This window comes from Watersipora subatra, chromosome 6 (genome assembly GCF_963576615.1).
Source record: "Watersipora subatra chromosome 6, tzWatSuba1.1, whole genome shotgun sequence".
Lineage (NCBI taxonomy): Eukaryota > Metazoa > Bryozoa > Gymnolaemata > Cheilostomatida > Watersiporidae > Watersipora > Watersipora subatra.
The window spans coordinates 12,133,076-12,154,269 of NC_088713.1; the positions used below are offsets into that span (position 1 = coordinate 12,133,076).

Below are 21,194 nucleotides of genomic sequence, written 5' to 3' on the forward strand. Positions count from 1 at the left end.
CTACATAGTCTAAAACCATCTCTGGATTCATATGACCGCCCCTGCAAAGGTTTAGTACAAAGTTGTTCACAGGTTTCACCATGCATAGAATACAAAGAAAACAGAGAACCGAAGACAAGTTACATTTGTACATATAAGATAGTATGTTTCAGTACTCATTTTAACAGCTTTATTTTGAAAACAAAGTTGACTCTGACTTTGGGTTACCTAAAGTTGAAGGAGTGAGTTTTTCCCAATCACACTAGCAGTAAGCCTGGCACTGCCCTGAATTTTTTTCATATAATCAGATAGATCAGAGGTAGGTGTTCAAGTAGCTGGTTCTTAAAAACCAGATAAAATCTTTAAATCAAATAATTTAGTAACTTCTCGAAAGGCACGAAGCATTTGCATGTGAAGTTTAGATGAATTTGGCCAACAGTAGGGTAACGCATGAAATTTTTGCAGACCAATAGACAGATACAATGACAAAGTGAGACTCATTAATGTAGATTAGTTGTATTTGATCTGCTACGGATTAAATTTTAGAACTTTATGATGTCTGGTAGATAATCATGACAAAGTAGCGGATAACCCATAAAGCACTTTTGATAGGCTTGCTCCGTTAGCATTAGCCATAGCCTGAGCACCAGCAGATTTGCTTGTCGTTCACCTAGTGTGTATCAGCCTTAAAACGATTTGATTGTTACATGATATAAACTGTAATTTACAACAACCTGGGCTGTCCAGCTGCTATGGTCACAAAATATTGGGCAGTCTTTTTGCTTTAAGTTTGTACTTTTTTCTATGCTTTACTTATAAATTATCCAAAATAAAACATCACCCATATGCAAGCGCGATCGCTCGAACGCGCAAATGTTTGAAGGCGTGTGATGAACTCACCTGGTCACCTCTGTCTTATCTAAGTTTATTCTAACTTGCTCCTCTCTGCCTTATCTAGTTTAAATTCAACTGTTCTTCTCAGTTTTATCACGTTGATTCTCACTTGCCCTTTCTGTCTTATCAAGTTTAAACTCACCTGTTTACCTCAGTCTTATCAAATTATTCTCAATTGTCTTTCGCTGTCTTACCAAGTTTAAACTCACCTGTTCACCTCAGTCTTATCGAATTTATTCTCAATTATCCCTCTTTGTCTTATCAAGTTTAAACTCACCTGTTCACCTCAGTCTTATCGAATTTATTCTCAATTGTCCCTCTCTGTCTTATCAAGTTTAAACTCACCTGTTCACCTCAGTCTTATCAAGTTTATTCTCACTTTTCTCTCTTATCAAGGTTAAGCTCACCTGTTCACCTCAGTTTTATCAAGTTCATTCTTACTTGCCCTTTCTGTCTTATCAAGTTTAAACTCACCTGTTCACCTCAGTCTTATCAAGTTCATTTTCACTTGCCCTTTCTGTCTTCTCAAGTTAAAACTCACATGTTCACCTCTGTCTTATCAAGTTCATTCTCACTTGTCCTTCTCTCTCTTATCAAGTTTAAACTCACCTGTTTACCTCAGTCTTATCAAGTTCATTCTCACTTGTCCCTCTCTGCCTTATCAAGTTTGAACTCATCTGTTTACCTCAGTCTTATCGAATTTATTCTCAATTGTCCTTCCCTGTCTTATCAAGTTTAAATTCAACTGTTCATCTCAGTCTTATCAAGTTTAAACTCACTTGTTCACTTCAGTCATATCAAGTTCATTCTTACTTAACATACAGTTATGTTTAAATGTATATATTTACAGTTTAATTCTAATAGTTGCACAAAACACCATCATCAGCAAAATTTAGTCAGCACATAAATAGGGGTTAAAATACTGCAGCTAAGTTTGCTCTGTAAATAGCAGCCGTTAATGTTTTTTAGTAACTACATTATTTACTAGTATCATTTATTTTTTAGTTCACTTTATCTGTTCCCCTCCATCATATTAAGTTCATACGTACCTGTTCACCTCTGCCTTATCAAGGTCATACTTACTCCTTCATCTCTATTATAAACGAATAAGAACTAAACTCACTTGCAAACTATTCCTACAGCAGTTCGTGGCGACCGACTAATCATGCTTTTAAATATCTTGTGACGTGATCTGCTGTTTCAGAAAAGAATATATTTTCTCCAATCAGGTTGCGTTATATCAATGATATACAGCCCCCAAGGATAGCCGACGGCTGTCATATGGGCGGGGTTTAATGATGGAGCTCTGTTAGGATTATGCTAGCCTGGGTTTCGGAGCTAACACAACTCTCGCGGGGCGATCGCATTGCCTTGTTAGGTTTTGAAAAACACGACTCGCCGTTATCGTTTCATTAGCTCATTCAGTCAGTAGACCAGCGGTTCACAATAGCAAACATTGAATTTCTGCAATGTAGGGGTAATACCTAACTAAAATAATGTATCTATTGAAAATAAAACATTTCAAATTACCTACTTTTAGTAATTTTAAAATTAGTAAAGGTCGTAGTATATGCCTAAAGTTGAATATAATTACCCGAACAACGGCTTTTTTTTTAAAGTTTTTTATTAATATTTTGCCACCCCTAATATAAAATGACAAAGTCTTTCATCGGTTTCACATTGTTTTACCTTGCCAATAAGATGGGACAGCAGGCAACGCTGTTCATTGTAGTTTTCATACTCAAAATCTAAATGCAAAACCGAATTTGAGCCATTTTACGATTGCGACTATTTATTTCACGAATGCTTATGAATGGCAACTGACTGATCATAACGGTGACAATATTGGGATACTATATTTATTTGACAACAAAATGAATTTAACAGATAAGTAAAATAACCACTATAGTTCATAATATTCGTAAATTTACAAAGTGCTTTATTAAGCATATTTGTTTGTTCGGGTGCCGTCTTCGGGTTAATCCCAACAGAGCTTCATCATTAAACCCCGCCCATATGAGCGCCGTCGGCTATCCTTGGGGGGCTGTATATCATTGGTTATATTATAGATGTTTTTTGTGATGATTTTGCATTTCATTATAATTTTCTAATCATGTCATTAAATTACTAAAAATAAAAGTTAGAAGGTTCTCTCTCATCCATCTTTTTTCTCTCCAAGCTTCATCACCCGTGTTTTAACCGCTCTGTTAATTACTAGACACTAACCCTTGTGTTTTAAGATATACTTTCCATGGTCATCATGTGCTAAGGATGTTTAAGCAATGAATTATTCAACTGGGAAACAAGAAACTAACTTAATTAGAAGTATTGTATTTGAAAAAGTGTGACAAACACTAAAGCGGATTTTGTATCATTATTATTGTTGTTGTTATTATTAGTAATGATAGGTTTGTAGCCTTGCGTGCTTCAAGAAATGGTCAAAAATGCTGACAAATCAGAGAGCAACTTTCTGCACAATTTTTCAAGCTTACTTGATTGATTGGCGCAAGTGTGCACGTGTCTGTTTAATAAGCAGTGTTGTAAGTTCAAATCTCATATGGATGGCGTCAGACAAACGAACTGACAGCTCCAACTATGGCATTAGATCGAAGGACAGATAGACACAGCTCCTTCTATACCAGAGATTGCTAAATTGTTAGTTTTAATGATGAAAGCATGGTAATAAAATATTTATTGAAGTTCAGATACCAACCACTCTTTTACACTAAAAATTCAAAATCCTTAAAACTTGCATATACATTTGCTAACATCAGTATCCACTACCATGAGTTGTGTGTGTTCCAAGAAACAGATGGCCAACAATGGAATCAAGGAAAATTGGCAAGACATAGGTATGTTTTACTGTGAACTTCGTCACAACAAGAAGAATGCTTATGCAATAGGAAATGCTTAGCTATGGTACCAATCTCGGCACACGGCTTGCGCCAATGGAAGTCAGGTACCATCTAGCAAAGAGTACGATGTGGAAATAATTTGCATAATTTATTCCATTTGCTTGATATTTTTGTATTTCTTCAACATAAAACTGTCAACAAAGTTCATATGACTGTTATGGTAGGTTTGTTGCTTGAAAGGAGGAAATTACATATGTTCAGATGTTAAGGGAGTCAAGTTTACAAGTTATTATGTGTGATGGAAAAGTAGCTTCCTGATTGGCACATGAAGGCTTGTTTCTTGAAAGTAACAACTTTTTCCTGCTTTCTGAGCATGAATGTGTTTATCTTAGGAAAAGTAAAGCTGTATCTAAAAATTCGAATAGCTCTTTCAACTATAGCATTTTAATTATTAAAATGTGAAAGCCATAATAAAAATGTACTGTTAGTTTGTGTTATCTTATAACAAAATTTTCAGTTTGTTTGTCATTAATTTAACGTGACATAGTTTAGACATCTGTTTGAAAATCAAAGGTAAGTACAAATCGATTAACTGCACAAACGTATTTTAATAGCAATGTATTTATCCAGTGGCAAAGAGTGTCAAAACAACGTCAGTTTTTATGGCAAATCAGGACACACAATGGTTGGTATTCTTCGGCATGCATCATCACCGGGAGGTCCTGGTTGTCCAAAGTTCTCTGTGTCACAGACGAAACCAGGAGGAGATCCATCTCCTGATGAAGCACCTTTTGGTCCAGGAATGCCTAGCTCTCTTGTTGCTCTGGGTTGGCCATCTTCAGGGAAAGCGTCATCACACACTATTTCAAATTGTCTGAAACAGATTGTACCACTCGGTCCTCTCGCTCCTTCAAGGCTTCCGGTTCTGGTGCACTCAACTGGGTCACCCTATAAAGAATATCCAAGTATAAACAGTTGAAGCGGTTTAAGAATGTGTAATGAAACGCCAATCACTCACTGCTCTGCTGAAAGACTGATGATGAATCATTGATCCAAAACAGTAGCATCGTAAACATCACATGGCTTATCGACTCTATAGTTTTGAAGTATGGCTAGAAGGCTAATTATAAAAAGGTGCCATATTTATCGCAATCTGATCAGTTGCATCGTATTTACTATGTTGATTTGCGATGGTGTTTTTCTTACGCATTTTTATATGGGTCTCAGACTATATCAATCGTGAAAGCTGCTAAAATCACACTCACTAACAATTAAGTTTTTGCTCAGCCAATTGAAAGTGTTTTGCCAGTTATTTCCGTATGCATGAACTGTTTTGATAATTATGTGAGCTTCGGACAAATGTTTTCTAATATTTCTGTCTACTTTGAAATTTCGGCCCAAACATTACCTAACCGTGGCCGTACTTGAACACTTTGAAGCCTAATTTTGTGCGTACGAGTTGGTCCCCTGGTCTTTGACTGTGTTTCCATTGACAGCAAAAGCACCGACAGTAGCACAATTCTTTTTAATTGAACAGCGTATTGAAGCTCCAGGCTTGCAAAACTCAATGATAAAAACAAATATCTACTAGAGTAGTCAGTTTTTCAGACTCTTTCAAATAAGTGACGTTTTAGAAATAACTTGTGAAGCATAATGATTGTAGTACAATAGGTATATTTGTTATGAATAGCAAAACAAATACTTTTAGTGTAAAGCTCTTGTTGCTGGAAAGAGAAAAAGCTTTCCAGCCAAAATGGTCATTTAGTGTGTAACTAGAATCTTATCTTCTGCCAACTGATATTTTTCATTTCTCTGTGATTAAAAGGGCCCGTCATCACTTGGTGATATTTCAAGAAATAATAGCCCAATCAACATAATATTTTGAAATTCAATTAAGACTGCATCACACACAAAGTAAAAACAGTTTTGTAATCCTGCGTAAACTTGAAGTGTAGAAAGAAGTGCAAAATTATGCAACCGAGTTGACTCGAGCGTGGGGTTATGCGGAAAACCGATACGCTAATTATCTCACGCCCAGTTTTGACCATTATTACCACAAATGATGCACAATACATAAACTTTATCCTTTGATGAATCAGTTGTACAAGTTGGCATTTGAACATACACATCAAAAGTTCAACTCGGGTATCAAAAGGTCAGTACCTGAATATTTCTAGGTGTAGTAGGAGGCACAGTGCTGGTTGTTGGCCCCCAATAAAGAGGTCCGTAGCGATTCCGGTTTGTGTACGAGTTGTGCCTTGGCCCCATGGCTCCAATGTTATATGGCTGGCGTCGCAAGTTTTTGAAATTTGGAGACCAAATGGCAGCTGCTCTCTTCGATCTGCTTCGAGCATTTCTGGTCTAGAAATCAAAGAAAATAAATCAGGATTTTTGGTTATCCTAAACCTTTTTAGTTTTGAATGTAGATGTGCACCAAAGTTTTATTAGATAATTCAATTTTACCTGACTCAATGTATGAATTAAGTCAATGTTACAACACAATAAAAATATCCATAGCGATTTTACTTAGTTCTTTAGCTATAATCTCTACATCTTCTTACTTTACCTATGCTAAATGTTTTTATGTTAATCGAAGGTTTAAGATCTTTCATGATTTGTGTCTTCATTTTTACATGACATTTGGAGGTTTTCAACTCATTTCAATTTGTGTGATATGAGCCAATTGCACATAACATCTAATAATCTTTTTGATAATAACATTGCTAGCTGCTTTAAAATCTTCTACCTAGTATCTGTTCTCTTAATAGAGAAAGGCATTTAAGCACTTTATGTCAAAACATTTGTTTGTTTTAGTGGCTACCTATTAGCCTTTTTAAGGATTTTCATATGGCAAAATCGATATAACAATGTTTTTTGGGAATGAAAGTATGGCCCATAAAGCGATATATATAAGATAAAGTATGTAGTAAATAATATAAAATGTATAACGTACATTATAGTATATAATATATTGGTTTCTGATTTTAAAATCATTATTACAAGTTTAAAATTCATTTCAAATCATCATTTATTCAAAATTTATTTAAAATTATCTATCAAAATTATGGTATTTCATTTTAGCATCTAACTAGTTAACCTTATATTTTAGATTTTACTTCAAACTCTAAATAAAATCCATGAGCCTATTTTTTTAATTTCAAAAAATTTAAATAAATATTAAGCTGTTGATATAGCTTTTACTTTTAGTTGTCCAAACTTGATATATTCATAATTGACAGGTATTTTTGTAAAAGAAAGTCTAGATTATTGATACATGTTTGTACGATAAAAAGTAACCAATATTCAAAGCACTAGAGTTGTATGTTTTGTAACTTGATTCAGTAAAGGTGATGAGTGAAACTATTCAGTGTTTCATAAAGCCTAAAAAGTATTAATTCTTTTGCGGTATCGCCAATTTTTTTAAAAATACATATCCATATTTATACATATGTACTTTTATTGGGCAGGCCATAATACTTTTTATAAAAAAACTGTTTTCTATGAGTTACCACAAAATTGTATTTACAAAACAAAAAGAAAGCTATTCTCATGTGGTATTATCAGAGCAAAAATAAAACTTTATCCTAAAAAGACTTGAAACTAATCAGCTTAGGTATACATACACCTGATCTCTTTGGATTAAAAGTTTAAATATTTAGCAATACAATTTTTGATGCAATTTTTAGTGCATCTTTAGGAAAGCACAAAACAAAATGATCACTTCATGGATATTTGGTAGTTGAAAATTAAAACATATCAGTGATATATGATTGAGTTAACCTATTCAGTACTTTCAATTACGCACTGTTAGTAAATAACATATCAGGTAGTTGGAGAACATGCACTGTTTTCAAGCAAAAATATAGATTTGTATGGGTTCATCGAAGCCAGTATAAATTATAGATGAACAAAAAGGAAATAGCAAAAAGAGTTAGCTCACAAAAATTTACCAAATAGCAGTATTTTTATAAGTCATGATAAATATTTACTGTAAATAAAAATATATTTAACATAATGGTCATGGGCTCAACTAACTTGGCATTTGAACTGTGGCACTAAATTCCCTGTTAATTTCAGCTACTTTAATCAATTCTAGATTAATATTGGTTATTGATGAGGAAATCTGGTGCTTATTTGTAATATATCGAGCTTTATTTGTCAGACTTTAGTGAGAACACATAAACTTATCATAAGATGAAAGGTTAAAAGAAATGGATGTTGTCAGACTTAGACAAATATGTCTTAAAAATTCTCATTCAAAAAGATATTTGGCAAAGATCTATTTCATATAGCTGTAATAGAAAAATATAATAGAACTATTCATCGCTAGTAGTTTTATAAACCGTAAGCACTATTTTGTTGATCATTCTCCAAAAGACCTACATTCTATTGGTTTTTAAATGCCAATGTAAGTGATTCATGTCAATCTGTTTCTCTACTTAAAAGTCTGTTAATCTCTCTACTTGTCTGTTAGTCTAATAGTCTATTTGTTGGTTTGTGGGTCAATTGGTTGGTCTTTCTGTCTGTTTGCCTGTATGTCTGTCTGATGATATTAATAAACTTCCTTCTACATTTTGATATTATTGTATTTTGGTATCCCATTATACAGTATACATTATTGATTTAGATTCTGACTTATTGATAACTAAATCAAGGTTTTACATCTAAAACCAACATACCAAGCTTATTTGTTCGAAGATTTGTGCGGCATTTCAAATTTGTTGTATTTAGCAGAAAATATGTCTGTAAATGAATACTGAAAACTGGTTCAAGTTGTTTAATACTTCAAATACCTTATAGTAAACTATTTCTAAAATGCTGCAGTCATGAACTACAGCATTATATGTATATTCAACATGTTATTATGAACAACTGAATTACATGTATATGTTAATTATATGAAAATGTGCAAACTAAACTGTGTGTAACAAAATCTGACAATGAAAAGCATTTATTGTCACTGAGAGATAACAGAAGGAAAAAGCAGGTTTTTCTGGTACATGGTGGAACACCATGCACCAGAAATGCCATGTATGTCAGGTATGGTGTATCATGGTAGTAGACCATACCTGGCATGCAAGGGGTAAGGTGATATAAATAAAACTAGACAAAGTTTACACTTCCTTAGTTTTTAAAGTTATTATAGATTTTTCTTTGACTTGATAAATTTTGACTATCCCTGTTCTCTCATCTACGAATCTGTAGGGCTTCAAAAAGGGCAAATGTCATTTGAGAATTGTTTTAGATATAAAGTCTAATATTTACGATATTTTTACTATTAATGTTGGCACAACTTTGAGTAAAAGTTTGACAATGCCTTGTCCTTAAAAAAACTTGCATTAGATCTTGCTTGAAGGAACTATGTTCCTCTACTGTAATAACAAATTGTAGATGAGCGACCTACCAGTCAAGCTTAGAAAAAAGCATCTAAAAATGTACTTGCATGAAACTTTTTCATTGAAAATTATAGGTAAACCCTCAAGCCCCATAAGAAAACTGAAAAGTAAAACCCATTACCATGAATCCTAATGAATGAGCCAGGAGAGTAAGCGTCACCGAGATCAGTAGCCATCTTGCTAGTAGTCCTCTGTTTGTCATAGTTGTAGTCTCTTCAAACCACTACCTAGCAGGAGAAGACCCGTCAAATAAATGACTTTGTTCTTTTTTGAAAAATTTAGTTTTGTTATCTTGTGACAAGTTCAGTCGGAATAAGAATATTAATGGGTTTTCCTCCGACTGTTCATCAATTACACGCGCCCTGATGAATCATCAGCTGGCTTATTGTTCAGCCTCTTCCTTTCGAAGTCAGATTAATGACTGATTCGACTGTCAAAAGTGTTGTTCATCATGGTTTCAGCAAGTTTAAACAATATGCAATCAACGTTTGAACATTAAAAAGTCAATTAATTATCTGCTAAAAAGGCTTTAGCAGATAATTTCTGAGAGCTTTATTTGAAGTCAAGAATGATAAATATATGTTGGAGTAGTAAAAGATTATGTGCAACGATACGATGTATTTTTAGAAGCTCCGAATTGGAATGGTTTCTAATGTGCATAGTGGAAAGAAAGACCTGGAGTGCAGTTGATATTGATCAATTTGCAGATCGCTTGTCTTAGAAGGGTGGCAATACACTAACCACCTACACTTTTCACTTGTTAAATTTGTTAAATTTTTATAATATAATGGTTCATCAATAAAATCTATCTTTTCTGTTCTAAATTGTTACAACCGAAAGATGAATTGGATCAATACTATCTTTTGTAACATGCACAAACTGAGAAAGTGAGACAAGAATAAAGAAGAGAGAGAGAGAGAGCGAGAGAAAAAAGAATTGGGTCAATACTATCTTTTGTAACATGCACAAACTGAGAAAGTAAGACAAGAATAAAGAAGAGAGCGAGAGAGAGAGAATGATAGGTAGAGTGATGGAGAAGGAGATAGAAAGCAGCGATAGAAGATAAAATAGAGAAGAGAGTTAGAGGGTGAAAGAGAGGAAAGTACGTGGGAGAGAGAGAAAGTGAGGGAGAGAGAGAAAGAAAGAAAGAGACGGACAGATGTACAAATAGACAGGCAGACACATGGACCAACGGATTAATAGTTGCCCTAACAGACAAACAAACAGAGAGGCAGATCGACATGACAGACTGACATTGTTCAACCCAATAGACTGTAGATTTTTTGGGGGAGAACAATCAACAAAATAATGTTTGCAGTTTATAAAACATTAACTATGAGTAGATCTATTAAAGTTACCATTGCATCTACATGTATATGTGTATATAGATTTTTGCCGATTATGCTTTCAATTCTTATGTTTATGTTTTTTGTTAAAAGTATAAAACATTAGCTTTGAGTAGCTCTATTAAAGTTACCATTACATATATACATAGATTTTTGCCAGTTATGTTTTCAATTCTTATGTTTGTGTTTTTTGTTAAAAGCATGTTAGTTCATACTGAATATCTTTAATATTTAATTAAGACTAAATGCATTTAGCTAAATTTACAATTTTTTCGTACATACGTTTGAATTTAGATCAGCTAGCCTTTAACCCTTGATGAACTCAGTTTTCCTGTAACATTTTTTATCTGCCTTTTGTGCACTTGCCTAAACACTATTTGTTATCACACAAAACAACTCATGTGTAGGCCTGTGCCAAAACTACAGCCTCACTCATGAAGAAATCGTAGCTCAGAAACCATGTTTCAAACATGCAACAACGAAGGCTTATTTTCATGTGATTACGATTCTTTCTATTGATACAGTTGCAACCACTCAACATACCTAGTTGAACCAATTTTTCTTAACTTTGTGTTATCTAAGGATATTTAGCTTAGTTGAGTTAATTGAGTTACAAGCAGATTGATCTTACCGCTCCCTTTTTGCTGAATAGTTTGTCTGTAATCATTCAGAAACTTTAAACTCATCTCTCAAAGTCTTCATCATGCTATCTGAAAAACTAATTTTATCACACCCTGAGGGTGATATTCTTCACCCATATTGTAATGAGATGCCATTTCCACAGCTGTCAGAAGCTTATTTACACTTGAATGTTTATTAGGTTCATGAGGTAATAATTTTGGTCAGGAAAAAAGGTAATAAATTACCTGCTTTCATGAATAATTTAGTTTTATTAGAGTCATGCACTTCTGGAACTTTCTTTTTAGCATTTTTAGATGTGCCATGTCAAAGCAGCTCAGCCTTGAACCAGAACAAAAAAACTTTTAAATCTAAACTGGTTAAACCTTCAGAAAAGAATCATCATAATCATAATAATTCAATAACCAATTATCTTCTATTGATCTCTTTGGTTGATGAGTTTAATGGTTTAGTTGGTTGCTTGTTAACTGAAGATTCCTGGTAAAGAAAAAAAATTTTTTGGAAGATTGAAAAGCCACTAGCTCATGCGAATATGTTAGCTGAGACACTATTGTAGCAATATTTACTGTGAATCTTCGAGATAGAATTAGCAAAAAATTTGCTAAGGTGAAGTTTAACAACAAACTGAAGACAACTGTCGGGCAATATAGCAGTATTGCACTATGACTGTGTGGGTGGTCTAAACAAATGCAGGAATGTTCTGGAACAAAGCAAGCACTGCATGTGTGGTGTGTGGTGGACAGCTTACACTTTTTGTGTGTGGACAGTGAGCTCAGAGGCTTATTAGGAAAAGCTGTTAAGTGATAGAGAAAAATATGATACAGAAACAGTGCAACGCAAGAAGTCTTACTTCCTTCAGATTTGCGCAGATGGATGTAAATCGGCGTCAAAAACTTTGTCTGCAGAGTTTGAAAACCTGAAAGTGTTTTATCTTACACATGATTTTCAAGATTTGAGAACCTGCATAAAACCTAAACACAATAACAATGACAACGATTATTTAAAATTATGATTATTGGTGTCATTTAGCATTATTTTTTTGTTGTTAAAGACTGGTAGATTTTGTTGAAAGTTTGGGATGTCGAAACTAATAAAATTCACATCAATTTTAGGTAATACTAACTGCCAAGTTTTTAAACCACCACAAATCAACAAATACGACTGCCAAAAGTAAATAGTTAAAATTTTATTTTCCCACACCGATGTTGTTGATTCCACCTTCTAACGCAATAGTTAGTTTTGGACGGAGTTATTCAGTAAGCTTATTCTTGGCATGACTCTCAGACTCTCAGGCATGAAAGAACTTTCATGGGAAATTTAATGTTCATGGCTTGAAGTTGGCTATCAACCATGCTGTATTTTAGGGTGCAGGGCAGTTTCAGTTGTTCCTGTTGTGATGATTGTAGCCTACCACTGACTTGCAGCTTGGTGTTCCATAGAGCTAACCACGACACCGATGAATGAGTGTAAGGTACCAACAACATTTAACTCTGAATAGTGTTTATATTTTTTCTGTCCAGTATAAAAACTGCTTCATTTGCCTTAATTTAATCCTTTTAGATAACTGCATGTGGGATTGCAACCTCTTTTGTACAAATTCAAGAAAAGTCACTGACAAAGATGTTCCCAGCTTTGAAAACAGCAAATTATGGCAATATCCCTTTAATGTATTACAATTTATTATATAGACGGTTCAGTCCAATTTTAAGCAGTTTCATTGGCTTAACCAGCTATTGCAGAGAATTATGCCTCTGTTTTTGTTTTGTTATACAAGGCAGAGGATAACTCTAACAGCGTGAAGGATTAGCTAACAAATGTTTACTTTCTTGTGTTTTTGTGTGTTCTAAGAATATATTCAGCTTCATCATGATGTTGCTGTTGGTTTGGACCCCTTCTGCATAACTAACAGCTTTTTTGGCGAAGTTTGTCACTTTAGCTTTTGTGTTTAAGAAAGAGATTAGAGATGATAACCTTGCTATCGCAATACTTCATTTCACCACAAATAAACATAGTTGGAGACCATTCAACTGTCCAATCTCAGGACCAATGTATAGCCAAATTACAGAAAAAGTTGAAAACTTGGATCATTAGAAAAAAAACTGGCATATTCTTGCTTAGTCATTAACACATCTGCTGGTCAAAACACGATGTAACTAGCCTTTCCGTAATCCTTTTTAGATGACTGTATATGGATAATGAGTATTGTCACCTTTTTTGTATGAATTCAACAGAAGTCACTGACAGAAACGTGTTGGCGACTTTAAAAACAGCAACTTATGTAAGTATTCCTTTAATATATTATAATTTAATATATCGACTTTTTAGTCCAATGTAAGGCAGTTTCTTTGGCTTAAATTCCCATGATACAGCTTTTACAGTGTTGATAAATTGTTCTTTTTGCACGAATGAGCCGAAACAATCACCATCACGTAGCAACACTACCAGAATTATCTCCATCTCAATTATAATATGTACCACGTGTATTCACATATAATTAGCCCAAGTTACTTAGTATAAAGGATACTAATCTAAAATTGTTTCCGTCAATTAGTTAATTCTATTTAGAGAGAGGACATGATATGATGAATGGTGGAAACTGGTATTGGTGGTGTCACCGGATCGGTGCAAATGGAAGTGAAAGCTTTAAAATTTAGTGCAGTTTCATCAGGGCAGAGTAAGCTACTAGCACGAGAGCTGTTGTGGCCGATTGTTCTGGGATGTCCTAGTTGTAAACAATGAGTTGTGGTTCAATTCTTAAAACAGGCAACTGGTTGTAACAGAAATGGCATCCATATTTCTCTCTGCAGCTGGGCATGTCTTTACTTAGACTTAGCCATTTTACTTAGACATGCCCAGCAAAAATCAAAGAGTCCTGTTTGTGCAACAGGTCTTGAAAACACACAGCTGCTGTTGGCAGTAAGCTAAGTGGCAATTATACCGCATCTCTGAGGGATTGCTGACACACAGACACAAATGTCTTGTTAGCAAATCTTTTAGGAGTGCAATAAAGCTAGATTAGTCAGCAGGCTATGATATGTTTGATGCTTTGACTCACCAGATTTGGTTCTTTTGGCGATAAAAGTGACTTTTTCTTGTATTTTATAAGTTTATAAGACAACGATTCAATAGGTATAAATACAGTAAAAGTAATAATCGAAAAACTTTCAAATTGTTAATCTCTCGCGACTCCTAATGATCAACAGTTATTAAGTCAAAACTGATTGATCCGGCTAGTACTAATAAAGCCAGTTTCAGTTTTCCACAAAGTTCTAACTGTTGAACCACTTGATAGTGATCGTTGCTGCAAATGAGGAAAGTAACAGACCGGAGCAAGCACGTGATTGATATGGTCGGTCGGTGATGTTTGAAGCCTGTCATTGTTTGGGATTGGCTAATTAATTAATAGTCAGCCTAGCTTGAAATTAAATGCTAAACACACTGAAAAAGTTCTTGCTTTTTTATGAGTTAACTCGATTGCTATAAAATAAGATATTGCAATATATATTTAAAAAGGATTTGAAAGTAGAAATATTAACAGTAAATACAAAAGTAGATGCAATTTTTACAATAATAAAAGCTATCTCATCCGTTTGTCCTAAGTTATGCTTAGAGGTTAGGAAAAAATACTGCTTTTAATGACATTCAAACTTGTAATTTTCAGCTTGATAAAAATGACACTCAGCTACTTGTGCTGACCAACCTCCTTGCCGCATTACTGGATATTTGTGCAGTTAGTTATTACACCTACCAATATTTCATCTCACACTAGACCGCTAGGGTACTACAATGAGAGCCCTGTTCATCTGCCTGAAGCCATGGTTAGAAGTTAGAAAACTGATTATATCGTACAGAATTTGAACCCACAATATCCATCGCATCCACTCCCCCGTGCTATCATCTGCTCCAATCATTTTCCTTCCAAGGTGTTATAACTATTTTCAGTGCTTTCTTGGCACACTAATGATCTCTCACGACACTCAAGACAGGTAAAAAAAGGGTATTATATCAAAGAAATTGACCGGTATGAATAGTAAGAACAATATATTATAGTCAATTTTGCTGCCTCCCCTGCGCTTAGTAAAGCTTTCATAGCAAGCTGACTCTGTTACGCTACCCTTCTCTACCAGCTTTTACAAGGCCTATTATTTTACTTCCAGGGAGCTTACATTACTTACCTTTGGACTTACAGTTTTAACGAGCCTGTGGTTTGTGAGTACTTGGAGCTGATTCTGGGTGTACTTTATATTAAATAGAAACTCAAAGGAGTACATAATTTTAAAGGTTGACTTGCAACCAAAATTCACACTACAGTTATTTGGTATCAAAAGGTTCCTATGTCTTACTTAAAAATGTCTTGCTCTTCTGTATTGTAGGTACAAAGTATTTGTAAATGTTATTACAAGCTTTTAAAAGTTCAAACACGAACAGGTTAATTGTAGCAATCCCGAAAACGCCGTAGGTTGGAATCCCTCGGAAATGAGACGTAGTTGAACACGATGTGCTTCTGTTTCCACTTCCATGCAATCTCATTCGTCGAAATGTTTTCACAAGTATACTTCACGCATTCAATAAAACCATGTCTATTGTCCTTATGTGTCTATTTCATGATCATCGTAATGCTGTCACTCTCAAAATATGCTGTAAGAATTGTTTGCGCCATTTGGCCGAAAATATGGGTTACATGATCAGCTTACGACTAGATGATTAGACAAAACTGAAATGAAACTGTAAAGTAGCAAGCATCTATACGCTATTTGTTAAAGGCTTTCCGGTAGAATCATAACTGTTTGTCATAAACTAGTGCTACGAAACGATTTATATTGAGCCTTTGATTGACCTTTCATTTCACGTGATAACATCACGTGTCAAAACTATAACCACGTCGAGTCGAGTACACCGTCAAAATAAAGAGATTCCTACCTACAGCCTTTTTTTACCTGTTCGTTTTTGAGCGTTTAAGAGCTTGTAATCACATTTCCACATATTTTGCCCCTACAACACAACATAGTAAGACATGGTGAACCTTTTGACACCAAATAACTGTAATGTGAATTTTGTTGCAAGTCAACCTTTAAGCTAATTGCGTTTGGAATAGCATTTGCTCAAAGGACACTTCTTCTTTGCAGATCGCCACGAACTACAATATGTTTATATATATATATATATAGTGTATAGCCGTTAGTAGACATCTGTTATATGTGTATCAGGTCATAGACATGAACTCATTCACTGTCCTTATACATGTAAATGAAGAGTGCAGACAACTCCATCTTAAAATTTCTTTAGGTATTACTAATTACCCAAACATATCTATTTGTTATCTATTTAGTTTAAATTTATCTTACCAAACGTGATACATTAATCATTGGTAACTTTTGATGAAAACAACATTATTGTAATATTATTCCAACCAAAGATCGATAGATCAAAGGTTAGATATTTATGGATCAGTCTTTAATTAACAGGAAATGGAATTATGAAACCTGGATAACTATACGTACATATTCTTCAAGCATGTAGAAAATTCTAACGTGTAGAGACATTAACTTCTCGTAAAAATTTCAGCCAAGGCTGAATAACAAAAACGCAAGTGAAAATGCTTAAAAACTACCAATGAATACTTACGTGTTTACGAACTGTCTAAAAATGTAGACCACATGTGTCACTCGCGACTGCTGGTCACATTCGGCCTACCTTGTAATCAGATCTGGCCCACAAGATCTAGCACAGAACTACGTCTCCCATAATGCAATGCTTCAGATGCCTTGCTACGGATTTCTCGGGTCAATTTAACCTGAAGTTTGTTTCAGACTGATATTCCTGTCTGTTTTTATCCATATTTATGTTCCAAAAGCATTTAGTTTTAGAGTGCCCCATAAATGTTTATCCTGTTTGGCCCGCCACCTAGATTGTGTTTGGAATTTTGGCCCCTTGTACAATTGAGTTTGACATTGCTGATGTAAACTCTGAAACTTTTTATTGACATAAACACGAGAGAGGAGCCTTTCCAAAAGGTTGAACTTGTATTTGCTGTAATCTAAAATACTGCAGACACATTGCTGCATTGTATAAACTACTTTCAATAGAATTAACAAACTATAAGATGTATAATAATGTCAACACTTCTAGACAATTCTAGTGTGTAGCACCACTGAATCTTTAATTTCCAAGCAATTGTGTACAAAATATATATTACAGTCATATTCAAATAGCCAAAAAACTTCCTCTTCTTGGCGTAAAAATTTATTCTCACTCAAAGGAGATCTCCATTACATTATCAGATGAGAAATAAACATTTTGTTTAAATAAATGGCTGAATCATATAATAATCTTCGCACGATGAGTAAGAAATCTATAAATACTGAAAACTTCAAACTAAACAATATTTACAACAAAATTTTGCTACAACTTCTAAAAAGTTACTATAAATAAATAAGATATAAACAGCGAGCGGTAGAGACACATAATAAAAATGAGAACTCAGTCAGCTCAGCAAAAGCTACTGTTAGGCTTAGTGTGATCAGACACATAGAGTGTGGTTTTATATGTCCTATTGCTGCTGTCTGAGGAGGCGTGGCTAGAGCCCGAGCTGTGTTTAGATGCAGAGGATGAGGGTCTCCTCACCTTCTCTTTCATTTCGTGTAATGTCTTTTGCAGTTTATTGTTTGCATTGTCGAGTTCACGAATTCGTCTCTCTTGACTCTCGATGATTTGCTCTTTGCGGGATATAGCACTCTTCATTTCCAGCTGTTCCTGGCGTAGGTCTTCCTCAATCGCAAGAAGCCTACCAAATGGAAACAAACACTCCTGGTCAACTCTGAGACAGAAAAGCACTGAGAATTCTATAATGACGAATTCATAGCTTTAAAGATTCGACCACATCAAATTATAGTAGATTTTACCAGAAAGTATAGATGTTTTTTATCATTTGAGATTTTGTATGTTGTTTTAGGTGATCTGATGGCAAGATGTTTCAAGATTGAAATCGACAAAACTCAATCACAGTTAAATGCTCAGAAGAACAAGATGTGTCCAGACTTCCACTATAATGACGTCAACAGTTCGTCTTTAACAAAAATAGGTGGGAAGGTAGGAAGCACCACCTGAATATTTTATCAGTTCCTTAACTATATATTGCGGTAATGAGGGCGTGACCAACTCCCCCATAATTATCCACTTTATCTCCAAGAAACTAGTGATGAAGACTTTGGATACTTAAAGAATTTTAACCTATTTGTTACAATTGTACAACAAGCCATATTGTTAAGCAAAGTTCAACTTTCTACTTATGACTCAAAGAGAATGTGTTAGATAAAGCTGAGCCAGTTCAGAGTCTATCGCAAGATGTCTGCTTCCTAGTAATTTAACCTCAGTGAAGTCTACTTGTGCATTCTAACGACTTCCTGTAGAATAATTTAGCAGATTTTCACAATATTGCTAAAAGAAAAACAAACCACCACCATGAAAAGTAAAAATCATGTTTTGCGGTCTAGGAAGTAATTTGCAAGGATACTCCCACAACTCAGCCATCGGATCTCGCAGCTGATTTATTTAAAACAAAAACCTGACTGACCCAGTTTACAGGACCGACGATCAACTAAATCTCTAGAAAAAGCAGGTGATATTGCTGAGTCGGAGCCAAAAATGTGAGATAACCAATATAGTCATAGGCACACACACACACTGGTGATCCCAACATCTTACCAAGTAACTTCTTGAAGCTTCCATGATCACACTGTTGTGACATAGCCGCTAGACATCCGCAGGAAAACATGATTGTAATTGAGGCACATTCAAGAGCTTTAAAGACATTCGCAATATTTACTAATGATTTACTTGCCTAAATGAAGTACTCAATCGGATATGTCCCCCCACCCTAACAGCAAAACGACAACAAACCCAGACTAAAACCATCAGTTATATACATCATGAGAAATTGCCCTAACCAACATCTGCTGAAAAATATCTTATAAGACTTTGGTTGACCTTTGGGTGACCTCAGCCAAAGGTGCAAAAGAAACCGATAAAACCCAAAAGCGTGCCAGTATATCAGGTTAATTTTAGCACGGACACCGGTAGAGATTAACATCACATACATATTCTAAGGAAATTATTAATGGTGTCACACATTTGATAAATCTATTTAGAGAGCAGTAAAGAAAACGACAGTACACATAGATGATTAACAACTGCATTGAATAAATTGTTGAATGATGAATATTGACTAAACACCAATTCTATTGTGGTCGGAAAGTATAGTACTGATCCAAAACAATGCAGTGACAATATATTGAGGTGAGAATTGCTGTCAACCATTCCTGCTTAGAAACTTACAAGCGACTCTCACTATGCGAGATTTTGTAGTGGGAGGCTGAGCCAAGATCTGGTCAAAGGCGGCGAGCATTTGATTTCTCAATGTAAAATCTGAGTTTATCTGTACATCGTCAAAAACTAACATAAATCAAACTAATTAATCTATATTTCACTCTAAACGTCTATCAAAAGTATATAAACCGTGACTAGTAAAAAGTAATGAACATTTGGTATTACAATTTCCACTCCGTCATCTGAGTTGATTTGACAGAGCACAACTGTTCACTCTAAATTTACAAATAAACACTGTTTTTAAGAGATTTTCAATGTGTATAAAATTTAAAAACCGATTAACAAAGTTGTTAGACCAATCGATGGAACTAGATTAAACTTAACAAACATACTACTCTGATAGTAGAAATACACTGAATTGAATTAACTCAGCCCACCGATGACTCACCTCTGTATTATATTTTTTATTTGTTCATCCTTTTCATGCTGCTGAGCTCGAAGTCTCTCCTCAGACTCATCCAGTCGCGTCTTCCACTCATCCATCACCTGATTGGTCTGTTCCGCCTGGTAGGCCAGCCTAGACTCGGTTCCATTCAACCTCGTCTGAGCCTCATTTAGCTGACTTCGGAGTACGGTAACCTCCGCCTCATACTAAAACAACAAGTATCATAAACTCTTAAGCGAATGTTAGAAAATTGTTAGATCTTAATAGAAAAGAAACAATGAGGATGGTATTTAACTAAGAAGGAATCCTGATTGTTACCTCTTGTTTGATTTTAGACGTTTCATCGATGCTCTTCTGGATGTTTTTGATGCCAGTCTGTTGTGTGTTTAGACTGGCTTGTGAACCTGCCCAGCTGAGGTTGCTAGTTGGCGTGCTTGGCCGCTCAGTTTGGGAAAGCTATAGAAAAAACAGATATTGAAAACCTTTCTCCAATATTCAATAGAAATTTTGTCTCTTCTCTATCCGCTAAGGATAGAACCAGTTTTAACTAGTTTTGTCTAGCATCCCAAACTGACCTGTTCATTTGGCAGACGAGATAGAGGAGGATCAAACGCATTACTTCCATCAGGTTGCGGACGAAGTGACGTCTCTGGGTACAACTCCATAGCAGGAAATCTAGCACACCCAAACCTCTTTTCATCTATATAAAAACAATAAAAGAATGAAATTAAACTGTACACAACTTCAATTGCTTTATGGTAAAGGGAACTAACATCATCATAACTGAACATCTCTTCTCACTTTTAGCTTCTACGTATTCTACAAGAAGCTCTAACAATGCAAGCTAACACTAGCAAAATAACAAGTGTCACCTCTGTCACTGTCAGGCGTCACCAGGTTCTTGCTATCGGTCTCCATCTCGACTGTGTGTGGTATGTCAAGAGATGCACTAACCGCATGTTTTGGCACTACTGGGTGGTCCAATGTGTGATGATAATGTCGAGTCGATGGGAGGGACAAATCAGTCTTTGCAGCGGTTTCCTTTGCCTTTCTACTTCGACCTCGAAGGTTGAGCGAGTTGAACCTAAAGAATAAAGCTGGGGTAATGTACGAAACCCACGATGTATAGAAACTGAGTTTAGTGCAAATTGTACTCTTTAGTTGACTAGGAGGTTAGTTATATATAGGCGAGAGACATACTAGTAATGACAGCGCGCGAAGCTTCAAAAACAGAGAATAAGAACCAACAATAACATTAACTGTTAAAAAGCATCGAACCAAAACTGACACAAGAGACTCTAAGACCACACACTAA

General features: G+C 35.0%; 2 protein-coding genes across 8 annotated transcripts in view; both read right to left on the minus strand.

The window, feature by feature from the left end:
* Positions 1-3,548: 3,548 nt before the first annotated feature.
* LOC137398535 (uncharacterized) lies at positions 3,549-9,404 on the minus strand. The gene is made up of 3 exons (XM_068084660.1): positions 9,246-9,404; positions 5,892-6,089; positions 3,549-4,676 (listed from the first exon to the last, which is right to left on the minus strand). Exons 1-3 carry the CDS (start codon positions 9,324-9,326, stop codon positions 4,389-4,391), a joined length of 567 nt encoding a protein of 188 aa, XP_067940761.1. The 5' UTR covers positions 9,327-9,404; the 3' UTR covers positions 3,549-4,388.
* Positions 9,405-17,113: 7,709 nt separating this feature from the next.
* Positions 17,114-21,194, minus strand: part of LOC137398916 (ras GTPase-activating protein nGAP-like) — a 140,689-nt gene continuing 136,608 nt past the window's right edge. For all 7 annotated transcript variants that reach the window (XM_068085078.1, XM_068085083.1, XM_068085081.1 and 4 more), the window contains 5 exons: positions 20,752-20,963; positions 20,455-20,579; positions 20,198-20,335; positions 19,883-20,085; positions 17,114-17,893 (listed from right to left, as the gene is read on the minus strand). In XM_068085078.1, coding sequence (XP_067941179.1) covers positions 17,599-17,893; positions 19,883-20,085; positions 20,198-20,335; positions 20,455-20,579; positions 20,752-20,963 — 973 coding nt within the window. In that variant the 3' untranslated portion in view covers positions 17,114-17,598. The remainder of the gene's footprint in view (positions 17,894-19,882; positions 20,086-20,197; positions 20,336-20,454; positions 20,580-20,751; positions 20,964-21,194) is intronic.